The following is a 14,218-nucleotide window of genomic DNA, read 5'->3' on the forward strand; positions in this document are numbered from 1 at the left end:
TCAACCTAGGATCCAGGCGATCAGGGTTCGATTCCCGGTCAGGGCACATGCCTGGGTTGCAGGCTGCAGCCGATCAATGACTCTCTCATCATTGATGTTTCTCTCTCTCTCCCTCTCCCTTCCTCTCTCTGACATCAATAAAATATATATTTAAAAAAAAAAAGAAAAAGAAAAATATATAATTGTATAAATTGTATGTATTTGAAGCCTCTCAAATTTCTGGACATTTTTCTTTATTTTGGTGGTCAGTTTAATTCAGCATGATGTATACACTTTAATGAAGTAGTGTTTGATCTCACTTCCCCATAAACTTCTCACATTCAGGAACCTTATCGTTATCTTCATTATGTAATTTTATAATAACTTATGTTCCTATTGGATGTGAGAATTTATGCAAATGTTGGTTCACTTGATCTATTATAATTACAAATGGGAAGGGTCTTCTAAAAAGCACTGAATTTGGAATCAGGAAAGCTAGGGTACATTTTCTTCTCTGCTGTGCGCCTGTTTATTGAGGCTGGGTAGATTGTAAGCTCTCTTCGCACCACATTTCTCCATCATAAGATAGGCACATAAAACACACGTCCCCTCGCAAATTTGTGGGGAGGGTTAAGAAGACCATGTGTGTGAACGCAGGACGTTTAGGTCTAGGCAGAGCTGATGGAAAGGCCGTATAGCTAATTGACTCCATCACATAAATAAGAGCTAGAAGCACTTTTAAGGTATGTGTTTAAAATTAGAATTTTAGATTTGGTATTAAAAGATCTTCGTTAATATTTCAAAACCTTGACCCTACTAATTTGAATAGAGAAAAGTAAAACTTAAATAAAGTTATCATGGAGCAGAAACTATTGTTACCTCCCTGTATAACAACCAGATAAATTGTGGAGACCCTGATGACCTGTACCAATAACAGCCACAGTAATTCCTGTTTATACAGCACTTCAGATGTTCCCCTCTGACGGTGACTTTGCTCATTGTACAAATACTTGAAATATATTTCTACCACTAGATGGAGGCATAACCATAACTGATCAAAGTTCGTTGCCTTTTCAAAGAAGAGGTAAAACAGGCAACTCGCCCTCCAATAATTGCATGCGGGAAAGGACATATACATTAGCAATACAACACGAGAAATTTCTTTAATATTTTAATATCGTATACTTGTTTAAATTTTTTTAAATCCTCACCCAAGGATATGTTTTTATTGATTTTTAGAGAGAGAGAGGAAACATATCGAAGGGAGAATTGATCGGTTGCCTCCCACACGCACCCAGACTGGGGATCAAACCGCAACCAAGGTATAGGCCCTGACCAAGAATCGAACCCGCAACTTTTTGGCGTATGGGACGGCGCTCCAACCAACTAAGCCACCAGGCCAAGGCTTAATTTTTATTTCTTTTTTAAATTTTGTCATTTGCTTTTTAGTGAGGAAGTCTAATGGTCTTATGAGAAAATTTGGACATCACAAAATTCATCAGTGCAGAACTAGCTGGTAAGCATTTTTTAAAAATAAGGACTTGATAAATATCTAGTTGGACTTATTTCCTAATTATCTAGAAAGTTTACATACATTCCAAACTCTATTATCACTTGGCGATACTGCTTGGAATTTATTTGTTTTAATTATTTATTTATTATTTATTATTATTTTTAAATTTTATTTTATTGTTGACAGTATTGCAGATGTCCTCAAATCCCCCCCCCCCTTAACCTCCCTCCTCCCAGCCCCTGCCCCACCCCAGGCCTTCGCCACACTATTATCTGAGTTCATTGGTTCTGCATATATGTATATAAGTTCTTTGGTATTTTTAATATATTATTAATATGAAAGGTTGACGTGTGACGGTTCCAGGTAATTTATAGATGCCATATTAACACCTCAAAGCCCTGGTATTGGATACCAGAAGATGGTCAGTTATAAAAACAAAGTAAAACTGCATATGTAAAGTTCTTAGAACAGTGTCTGGAACCCAGTTTTCTCTCTGTGTAGGACTGGTGGGAGATCTTTCACAGAGCACTACTTTCTGTCTTGGAATTCAGAGATTTTTGTGTTGGAATAAGCCTAGGTGGATGCATTTGCTTCCTCCATTCTGCCTGAAATTCTGCGACTTTTTTCACTTTATAGATTCAACACTATCTTCAAAATAAGGACATTTTTCTTTATCATGTCTATAGTTATTGGCACATGGGGAAGATGCTCCAACTAACTGAGCTACCTGGCCAGGGCATGCCATCTATAATTTTTAATGTGATCAAATACTTTTCTTTATAGTTTTGGGGTTTCTGGTATTGTTTATTTAATTGCTATTCTCAAATCTAATTATATTATACTCACACATAATGCATAATAACATAATACATGTATATTTAAATTTTAGATATTTAATCTACCTGGATTTTAGTTATGTAAATGGTATGAAAGAGAGATATTTGTTTTCTTCCAGAACAATATGTATTTATTCTGGCCTCATTTTTAAAATACTCAAGTTTACTGAACTGAGATGTCAAGTTCATTCAAAATTAAGTTTGCATATAGTGTTGGGTTTGCATCTGTATTTGTACATTTCTCCCTATTGGTTTACCTATTATGAAATATATATGAGTACCCTTCATGATAATTTAATTTCATAATTTGACAAATTTTATTTTAAATAATTAAAGATAGAAAACAATGGCTTCTGTGAAAATTACAATAACTCCTGCAATCTTGATAGTGAAGATAAACAATTTCACTTGTTCCTCATTTTGAAGCATCATAAATTATAAATCTAGGTAATTTCTAGTTTTCCTGAAACCTAAGCACAACACGGTGCTTTTTGTTTCAATAATATTTCCACAGTGAATAGTTCTATTATCCTGCTTTGAATTTATTTTTTCCTACAGTTAGCACTTCTATTTTCTTAGCAAGTATTGTGGCCTCCTGTCCATTATAAATCACCGAACTTAGTGAGAGCCCATTGTCTCCGAGCGGGACTTTCAGCAGGGGAAAGCCTGGGTTGGCTGCTTAATGACATGCCAGCCTGCTTGCCACATATTTCCTGCCATCTCTTCTGCAAAGCCTCTCAGAACCATAGCATGTAAAGGTCATCCTCTGTTTTGCAACATGTCCCCTGAAAGTATGAGCTTCTGATTGGTTGCAGTAATAACGTGAGCCCCTGTTATGATATTTAAATTCATATATATGTTTTATCAAAGATGTAAATACTTGTGCACCTTATTTTTAAGGAAGAGCTTTGATATTTTCTTCCAATTATTCAAAGGGTAGAGTAAAACCCAAGGCTTCCTTGGATCCCTTATTCAAGCAGAGCATGAAGAGTCCTTGACTCTGTAAGTGAACGACTGTGTCTTCGATGATTAAACTGCTGTGGGGGTGTAAGGCTGACAAACAGGAAGGTTAACCTCCATCTGCAGCTCAGAGGGAGGGCTGCTGTCATCTGATGTCGCTGAGGTTCCACCCATAGGAGGCAGATTTTTATTTTTTTTAAATAAAGAAAGGGTGGCTAAATTCCTAAAAGGAGGGCCGGGCAGAGGGAGGTTTTGTTTTGCGGTGCGAGTGCAGCTGCAGCAGAGCTCTGGAGCTCTGCCCACGAGCCTCTGGCCTCCCCAGATGCTTTCCTCAGGGACAGCACTGCCACCCCTGCAGGACGAACAGGCCCTGTGACGCTGGCTCGCTGCCGAAGCTCGCTCAGGGTGGTGAAAGAGGCTTCCAGGCAGAGCATCCTCTGCAAGGCGGGCCTCTCTCGGTCCTGGTTCTGAGGGACCTGTCTCTTTCCCTTCTTTACTTTGGACCAAATGGATGGCCATAACCTCCACTTTGCCCAAGCGTTTGATGAAATTCTGCCCCTGAAGATGATCAGTTTTTCCCCCCGAATGAAAGCCCATGAATTAAAAGATGGGGAAAGCAAAGTCCAAGTAAAATCCAAAAGCCCTAAGTAGGGGCTCTAGCCTTCCTTCTAGGAGCATTTTGGTTTCCGGGTCTGCATATTTCCTTAGAAGGGAAATGGGCATTGACAATAACCCCAATATATTCTGAATATAACCTAGTTTCCATGGAGGGAAGTTTGATCAAGATAACTTTATGTGATATGGAATGAAATGAAAACTCTCCCTTTGGCTGTGTTTGTGAAAATCACCTGGCTGCTGGCTTCTCTGTTCAAAGAGTGGGATGAGTTAAACTGCATTCTCCCTTCCCCCGCCTTCCTCCTCTCTGTTGTCTTTCAGCTGGTTTCGGGGTGACTCCCTGTGCACCAACCCCATGCTGTGTGCTCAGGCATGTTCAAGTAGGAGTACCTGAGTAGAGGTAAGATTAGCCTGTTGTGACTGAGTTTAGAAAGCCTCTTTGTTTTGTTTTAAACTCTGAACCTTTATAAACTGTAAACTTTCCTGTAGAAGGTGCTTAGAATTTGGAGTTGGACTCCTCTGGGCCTGCCAGGGTAAAATAAACCTCCTGAACCCCCAGCTTGGTCTTTCCCTAAGGTGAACGTTTCCGGTTCCACAACATGTGTACCTAATTCTTTACTAGAAAGGTAATACTGTCTCTACTGGGCAAAGGAATTCCCACAGTACTAATATAAAAAGATCACTAAGTGCATACATATATCTCAGAGGAGTCTCTAAGCCTCCAAAAAAAGTTAAAATATCAAGATAGCATCCTTAATATTTTGAATGGGCTCTCTCTGAAATAAAAATAAAGCAGCAATAATGAAACTCCCTAGATTCAAAGAAAATGGAAGTGCAGCCCTGGCCGGTGTGGCTCAGTGGGTTGGGCATTGTTCCATGCACTGCGTGGTAGCCAGTTCTTCAATGGTTCTCTGTCACATTGATGTTTCTTTCTTTGTCTCTCCCTGTCTCTCTCTAAAATCAATAAAAAACATATTTAAAAAGAAGGAAAATTGAAGTACATGTCTTTCAGTCATCATGTTTACAAAAACAACCATTATTTATATAGGATGAAGAAATTAATATTCAGAGAACCAAATCTGAACATGTTTCTCTATTTGAAAGTGTTGCTTTCCAAATAAAAATACTTATTTATTAAACTGTGTTATAACATCATTGGCTAAAGCTAATAGTGCACTTTGAAGAGAGGAAAAATAAAGTCCATACATGTAGCTGTGTAGAAAAATCTAAATTATTAATGAAAAAGTTTTTCTCTCCTAATCTAAAAACTTTCTGTCCTTAAGAAGTTTTGAATGAGGGAAAGGGAAATCTATGGTTTAAAGTCCTCAGCATCCCCGCTGAATTACAACATAGAGAAATATAATATATTAATTAGCAACAGCCCTTAATTAATAGTCATGAAAAGGCCCAAGGAGAAAAACAAACACAGGAGGCATTGGACCTGAACTATTTTCTGTAGTAAAAAGATAACATTAAAACATATAAATGCAGATAAATAGCTTTAGAAATATGCCTTACTTTGTTTACTTGTGTTTAATTTAATAAACACATAGTGTACTATGTGCCAGGCACTATTCTAAGCACTCTACAAATATTGACACTCTGCTATAATATTTATAGATTAAGAAACAGAGAGGTTAGGCGTCTTGCACAAAATCATACTGCTAAAGATCCTAATGTACTTTTCAGTTCAAAATTTAATGTATCAAGTGTACATTATATCAAGTATAAAGTGAATTTATCAATTATTCTATAAACTAACAATATAATGAATACTGTATTTGGCCATTGTATTAGCTCAAACTGCCGTAACAAAATACCATAGACTGGGTGGCTTAAACAACAGAAATCAGAAGCCCCAAATCGGAGTGCCAGTATGGTGAGCTTCTCGTGAGAGCTCTCGTCCTGGCTTGTAGATGCTGCCTTCCCACTGTGTCCTCACATTGTGGAGAGGGAGAGGGGGAGGGACAGAAAGGGGGGGAGAGGGAAAGAGCTCTGGTGTTTCTACTTATACTAATCCCATCATGAGGGCCCCACCCTTTCGACTTCATGTAACTTTAATTACCCCCCACAGGCCCCATTTCGAAATACCACCACTTTGGGGTTAGGGCTTCAACATATAAACTGGGGGGGGGGGAGGCACAGTTCAGTCTGTAGCCATCTCACAAGTGATAACTTGATACTTTGCAATGAAATGATCACTGAGACTCTGCTGTACTCTGCAACTCCACCCGAAGCAGCAAAGATCCAATTATTTTTGGTGTAGCTTTTATGTAACTATATTTCTTCTTATTATACTGCTTTGAAGAAAGTGAACTTATACTAATACTAATATTAGTATTAGATTAGATTTACTAGAGATTATTCACATCTTTTCAGTTTAGGTCTCTGGGCTACCACCCACCACCAACCCTGGGGCTTGTGAATGTGTGTGGCCCTTGCGACAGCTCTTGCCTATTTGTTCCGAGTGTATTTGTTCCAAAGATGCCACCATCTGAGGACGGTTAGAATTGGTAGCAGATGTCCTTTATCCTCTGTGCCCTTTTTGGTGGCAACCAGAACAGATACCCACTCCCTCCTCTGGCCTGTGTGTAAGGCAGTTCTCCAGGGGTGGCCAATTTTATCTTCCCCCCTTTCCAGACTGCTGCTCCACAAGGCCAAGGGGTCACCTCTCACTGCTCCCTCTTGCCTCCAACCCAGGCAGAGATGTCACACTGTTTTTGGTCTGTCTAGGCCATGCCAGCTGGGCATTCTTTGTAGGAGTGGCTGCTTTTCCACTCCACTGAAGGGCCTCCCAGCTGGTGGCAATATGTGGCAGTCAAGAATGCAGTTCATTTTGAAAGAGCTTCCATTTTAAGAATGCAGTGATTACATCCTAAAGAATCCAAGGCTAATACATACCATAAATCCCCAACAGTAAACATAGCATGACTAGAAAATGAATTATTATTCACATTTTCCTGCCTGGATAACCCCTGCATGTGTGGTCATCATCAGTGAGTCACACTAACAACCTTTTAGAGTCATTGAAAGCCAGCTTTCATAGGTGGCGCAATGGGTGATCAACTTAATTTGTAATGATATAATTAACCATGAACAAATGGTATTAGGAAAACACAGGGGCAAGAGGATCTATATCGATATAAACAGATTCTAAAAAGCAATGGTATTGTGAATAGTAACAAAATTTCCATCTTTCTCGGCCCCTTGGAGATATGAAATTGCCCAGGAACAGCACATTGTGCACAATTTTTACAAAACTGTGGAGGTTCTAGAATTCGAACAGATAGAGATGGTGCCTAGATACTAAAAAAAACCTTTCATATGCTACAGAGAACAACCCTATGAGGTGGACATCATCACCCGCGCTGTGCAGGTGAGGAAATTCAGGCACGGGATGTTGAAGTAACTTGACCTCGTGGTAGAAACAGTATTGGAGCATCATAGCTGAGGTTCTAGAGAGTACTCAGGTGAAAGAGCCAATCTCAAAAGGTTACAACTGTGTGACTCTGTCATGCAACACTTTTAAAATGACAAAATCAGAGATTGAAAAACATTGTGGCTGCCAAGGGTCGGGAAAGGGGGGCAGGGAGTGGAGTGTCAGCAGAGGGGTGGGTGTGGTTAAAGGAGCAACAGAAGGGATCCCTGTGGCGGTGAAGTGACTACCTTGACTGTGGCGCTGGGGGAGTGAACCTACATGACCGATAAAGTTGCACAGAACTCAATAAACATACACACAAATGAGTCTGAGTAAAACTGAGGGATCTGAGCAAGATACGTAGATTGTATGTCAATATCCTGATTGTGATATTTTTACAACGCATTATTTATTGTTTTTTAAATGCAATTTTTTTTTTTACAATATATATTATAATGTACAATTTTTCTACAATTGGAGGAAAATGGACAAAGGGAACATAGAATCTCTCTGGGTTATTTCTTAGAATAACTTGTAAATCTACAATTATCTCAAAATAAAAATTTTAATTTTAAAAATACAGTACTTATAAAAGATGTGCATGTGAAGCCTATCAATTTTCGTATTTATCTAAAAGAACATTGGATATGCTGTAATGTAATATGCAGAATTTTTTGTTGTTTCAACTTGTCAGGCAACTTTTATAAATGTATTTTAAGGTTTTATATATGCTTTCAACTTCAGCTAAAAAGTAAAATAATAATAATAAAATTGTATTTTAGCTTTCAAAAAAAAGTGTTCATAAATTTAGAAAGAGAATTCCCTTCTTCTTGCCAGTAGAAAAGACGGGCTGTCAAAAAAATGCAAATTACAAGTGCAAAATGTGTGAAAAAAGTGTAATGTTATAAGAGACAGCCAATAAAATCAACATTTAGACAGGAATTCACTATGGATTAAATTCTTTTAAATACAAAACTGTGATTGAGACATCAAAATAAGTATGTTTAGGAAATTAATGAAAGATAAACATTCATTAATAACTAAACAAAAACAGGTAGGTATGAATTACAAACTAAATGGATCATATATAAAATTACTAGAAACCTTGGATATGAACAATGCAATCATTTCAAATTACAATCTCAAATACTAGTACCTCTATAGTGGACACAGTTTCAGAGAAAAATCAGTGGATTGGAAGGCAATATTTTATAGCAAAGAGAAAGAAACAGATTAAAATAAAAACTGTTAAAATGTGTGGAACATTGAATTAGCCACATTTCAGTGCAGAAAATAAAAATCCCTCTGTGTTTCTTTAAAAGAAAGAGTTGGGAAGGCTAAGAGTCAGAGAATTGTTTTTTGAATGATTGACTACAAGGCCATGCCATGGAAGTCATGGTATGGAGGTCAGGAAGCAGCTGCTGTTATTGCTACTGAATATTCCACAACTAAGCTTTATTCCCAGGAAGTTGATGACTAGAGAAAGAAAAGTGAAAAGTGGCCAGCAGAAACATTTACCTATGTCTGTTCTATCCTGATTGTGATATTTTTACAACGTATTATTTATTGTTTTTTAAATGCAATGTATTTTTTACAATATATATTACAATGTACAATTTTTCTACAATTGGAGGAAAATGGGCAAAGGGAACATAGAATCTCTCTGGGTTATTTCTTTGAATAACTTGTAAATCTACAACTATCTCAAAATAAAAATTTTAATTTAAAAAATACAGTACTTATAAAAGATGTGCATGTGAAGCCTATCAATTTTAGTATTTATCTAAAAGAACATTGGATATGCTGTATCTGTATTTTATGTGTTGTATCTTATTTCTTCTATGTGTTATGATCTGGTATTTCCATCATTACCACCATTGTTTTTGTTTTTCTAATTGTCAGTAGGAGCTTGCTCACGTTGGCTCCTGAGTCCTTTTGATATATCAGCATCATTTTTTGAACCTTCCTTAGTTTTCAGAACCCTGAACTTCTGATACCACAGGGTGTTCCAGGCTCACTCCACATATTATCAAGCCTGGACATGATGTGGGCCCTGTTTTTTACATCGTTGCTATCTGCAGACCAATTCCTTCCTTCCTCACCACAAACCCCTTTCCTCTGACTCTCAGGCCATGAGGCTGCGCCAGCACTGTCTCCTTTCTGCAGTGCCCTTAGATATCCAGGCCTCTAAAGCTTCATGGCTGCACCCTAGATCCACGGGCACGCACGTCCACTGGGCCCTTAGCGCCACCCACGCATTCTACTGAATTTTTCTAGTCCTTCCCTTCGCCTCCTCTCTTCAAACATGTAACGCCTCCTCATGTATACCATTCTCACGGCGACCTGGCTTTATACCTCACTGAGAAAATAGAAAACTGCGCTCTTATATGCCACCTTCCTGCCTGTTACCTGCAGATGATCTGCCTTATATGCTTCTATCTAAGGCCAATTTTTCTACTTGTGCACTAAACAGAACTAAAACTTACTGAGGGCTTTCTCTGTGGCTGCCGCTATTCTGAGCACTTTATTAATTCTCATAAAATGCTATGTATCCTGACTTTACGAATGGAGCACCGCTTTCTGGATAGATAACTAAGGCACACGGACAAGAAACGTTCCTAGAGTCACACAGCTGTTAAGTGGCAGGACGCCAGCTTGAGCCCAGGTAGCCTGTCTCCAGAATCTATGCCCTTACCCATCAGCTGCACTGCTGCTCAGGATGGAGTTGATTTCCTTTCACCTCCGCAGGGACTTCAGAGATGCCCCCCTCTCTCCCCTGCATCATATCCATCAGCAAACAATGTGACAGTTTCCCCCATATTTAAAATAAAGCCTCTCTTGATCCCACATTACCTGTCAGCAAACATCTTATTTCTCTGTCCCAACTTTTCTGCAAAACTTTTAAAAGGGCTGTCTATATTCACCGATATTGGTTATCACCAATTTCTGTCCCCCTGGTCTCCGTTTCAGCCTCTCAGGGTCGGCTTTTCCTGGACTGTGGACTTATGCACCGTCTCCCCTTCGATGTCTAAAAGGCATCTCAGACTCCCCAGGTCTCAAAACAAACTCCCGATCCTCCTGTTGCAAAAGTCTTCCCCAGCTCAAGAAATGGCAACCTCCCTCTTTCTGTTGCTCAGGCTAAAAATCTCGGTGTCACCCTTAATTCCTCTTTTTCTTTTTTTAACTGCACACCTAATCCTTTAACAAATCCCAACTTCAAACTCTAACTGTAACACTGCAGTTCCCATCACTCGCTTCTGGGCCCTTCCCTCCCCACCCCAGACACTGTCAGGATGCCTGGCTTGGGGACTTGAAGGCCATTAGCAACATCCCCAGGGAACCTTCTCGCTGCCCGGTTCTTCTCTCCCCTCCCTCCCCGCAGCTCAGGCCATGATGAGTGGTTGGGTTGCAGAGAAGAGCAACGAACAGAATTGTTTCAAGAAGTCCTGCTTCCATCGTGTCATGATGTTCTCTGTGACAACCAAGGCCCAAATTTGGTACCTGTCTAGAATTAGGAGAAAGAAAACTATACAGAAAACAGATACCATTGTAGTAAATTGCCCTGCAGAGGGAAAGAACAGTGGCTCTTTTTCAAGTGTGCATGGGAGACTTGAGACGGGAGTAGTGGCCACAGGAAGAGGGACAGTGTCACCACCACGTCTCAACACTGAGGCGTAGGGAGTGTGGAAACGAACCAGCCACCAGGGGAGCGGGCTACAAAGGAAGCACTGACTTCAGGGAAGAGTCTGTTTTTTAATTTCGGCAAATGGGGTGTGGGGAGCGCTCAAGTTGGGTGGGTATAAAATGACGCGTTTCCACTTTGGGCATTAACCCAAACTACAGAGCTAGGGTGTAACAGGACAAAAACTATGCCTGTTCAAGTGTTCCAAGAATTTGAATAGTGAGAGCTACTGGGTTAAATAATATAAAACACAAATTTCTGTGGTAAGCAGGTATAATTTTTTACAACAAATAAGCATCGGTCTCAAGAGTAAAGGCAATATAATCTCTGCATTCAAAGTGCAATCAATCTCATAGGAGAGCTTACCTTGGGAAAAATAACATTATTCAACTTCATGATAACGGGATACAAAGTGATTGTAAATCCTATAAGAAAGCCCCACTATCTTCAACATGCCCTACTGTTTATATTATTACCTCAAGAAAACTGTTAAATATTTTTTTTTAGCTTTTACCCTTATCTAAGTAATAGTCAAATATAAAGGTTAACTCAGTGTACTATATCGTCAAAGTTCAATACTTCCCAATAGCTAAAATTCTAGCTATTATAAACCTGAGTCCATTAGTCCTAACTTTTAATTTGATCAAGGTGCAATGAACTATTGATAATTTTTATCCCTACACTAAGCAAATGACATCCTCTCTCCAAGGCTTTTCTACCTGGAGCGTGTGGCGCTTTGCAGTCCCCAGTCCTGCCACGTGAACCTCATCTGTTCGTCCTTAGTTCACTCCCCGCCCCACATGCATCCACTTAGCCAAGACAGCTGAGGCATCCTCTGTATTCTGTACCGGTGGCCACTATAACGCTTATAACTTGACATTCTTTCTCTCAATAAGTATATAATTTTGGTCTTTCTGTGATAGAATATAAGCAACTTGAGAGCAGACACTGTTGTTATCATCTCGGTAACCTCAGCAGCTAGCACATGGTAACCTGCACATAGGAGGCTCACAGGTATTTTTTAAAATATATTTTTATTGGTTTCAGAGAGAGGAAAGGAGAGGGAGAGAGAGAGAGAAACATCAATGATGAGAGAGAGTCATTGACTGGCTGCCTCCTCCTCGCCCCTTGTTGGGATCAAGCCCGCAACCCGGGCATGTGCCCTGACCAGGAATCGAACCCCGATCTCCTGGATCCTAGGTCGATGCTCAACCGCTGAGCCACACTGGCCAGGCTTCACAGGTATTTTTCTGAATAACTGAATCAGTGTTATCCTTGCTACTACCCCAGGAAGCACCAGATTGTCACAGAGCAGGCAGAGCAGGCCCTCTTAGTTACCAAACAGATGAATTAATAGGTGGATATGTACCTCGTCACAGTACTTTTAGGGGCGTTAAAAGAATTTCCTAATATTAGAAACTATTAGGAAATTATTGCTAACCTTGTTAGTTGTACTAATTGTGGTTAGGTAGAAAAATATCCTTATTGTTAGCAATACATATTGAAGTATTTACAGTGAAATGCCATGGTGCATATGGAATTTACTTTAAAATACTTCAACAACAAAGCAGATGACGTAATGTGACAAGTTATTATTATATTTAGTTATGTGCATATTCTAGTCTATTCCAACACTTAAAATGACAAGAATATATTAAGAATCTAGAAATTAATGCGATTACCTTTAGATAAACCAGTAACAAGTCATATAATACTCTGAGAGAGTATGACATGCTTAAGAAAGTACAACGTAGTATAATTTAAAAGTCACCAAAAATGTTTCCCCAAACATTTAGGATAACCAAAAGGATATCCTCAACTACTTATGGGAGGCAGAAGGAGAATATTCTATTTAGAAATAAATTATTTATATTTAAGAAAGTAAATTTCAAATACTACAGGAGGCAAAAATTTGATCAATTATTTATTTCATTTAGGGAAAATAAATTTTCCTTTACATATCATCTTGAACTTTTTTTCCTATACATGTAAAACCAGTGTGTTCACTGATATAAATAATCATAATATTACAAAAAATAAGATTTATAATTTAGAATCACTTCAGAAATATAGAATCTTTTCCTGTTAATCTTGTAATATCTCTAGATACTTTCAAAGACATTAAGTTAATAAAAAGACCCTCTCATCCTCTCACAGATTCCTTTACAAAAAGAAAGATTTTTCCTAAGAACAAAATTAAAATTGTCACTGATCCATCTTACAAGTAAAGGGTTAAATCTTGTTAATTATCTGTACTTAGGTGACAAAGAAAGAATTATTCCTTCATTCTATACTTCTCCTTTGCCACCAACTAACCCAGGAAACTTGATTCTCTAGTTCATTAACATCTTTTTCATTTAAAATATTTTTCCAACCCAGTCAAATGCATTTCCATGGAATAAGAAAGTATAAAATGCCTTAGAGTCAAGAAGGGTTATTTTATAACATGGTTTATCTCACTTTGGCAATTTTGCTCAGAAGAGAGGCCAGGCAATAAATTTGTTTGTTTTCAATATCCAACGAATGGTTTTTAATTTTTAATTTTCTTGTAAGTAAAAATAACATTACGAATCCAATGGGGGGAAGAATCGCTTATTTCCTTTTCTTCATGTGCACTTCTAAGCATGAACAAATCCCTACATTTTCCTACACTTTTCGAAAAGTAATTAGTCCCGGTCCTGCGAATTGTTTTATTTTTAAGAGGCTTGGAAGTGCTGCGAACGTGATGATTCTGGGACAGATTTGTTTCTTCTTGATTCAGTGACACTCTTAGCACCTTAACGAAACTGAGAGCATGCAAACTGAACAGCACTACTGCATATATTGTGTCCATGCTTCCAGAAACTTATAAGAAACTAGAAGTATCCTGGATACTTGTGTAAGCTTTCTTCTTTTTTCTTCTGTGGCTAAGCCAGGTAGCCAGTGGTTACTAGCGTCATAAGCAAAACTATCAATGTTATAAATGTTTGTCCTGAAAGTTAAAAAAAAGAAGTTAAAATCAAAATAATTTTATTTACTGGTAATAAACATGAAGATTTAAGTTACCATGCGCTAGACTATGAAGAATTAATCGGTTAGTTTGGGGTGTCAAACTAATGCAAAGTTAGTAAGTTATATAGTATACCTTACAACAAATCTTAGTATTCCCTCGACACTGGGAACTCTGAAAGCCACCAAGCCAAAAGGAGAAACAAATACAATACAAGCCAATCACC

General features: G+C 38.5%; 1 protein-coding gene across 1 annotated transcript in view; it reads right to left on the reverse strand.

Moving 5' to 3' along the window:
* Positions 1-12,996: 12,996 nt before the first annotated feature.
* The window catches only part of CD55 (CD55 molecule (Cromer blood group)), a 30,521-nt gene continuing 29,299 nt past the window's right edge, over positions 12,997-14,218 (reverse strand). The window contains exon 9 of the mRNA XM_087827729.1: positions 12,997-13,974. Coding sequence (XP_087683855.1) covers positions 13,815-13,974 — 160 coding nt within the window. The 3' untranslated portion in view covers positions 12,997-13,814. The remainder of the gene's footprint in view (positions 13,975-14,218) is intronic.

Source organism: Miniopterus natalensis, chromosome 19, assembly GCF_054644295.1.
Source record: "Miniopterus natalensis isolate mMinNat1 chromosome 19, mMinNat1.hap1, whole genome shotgun sequence".
NCBI classification, from domain to species: Eukaryota; Metazoa; Chordata; class Mammalia; order Chiroptera; family Miniopteridae; genus Miniopterus; species Miniopterus natalensis.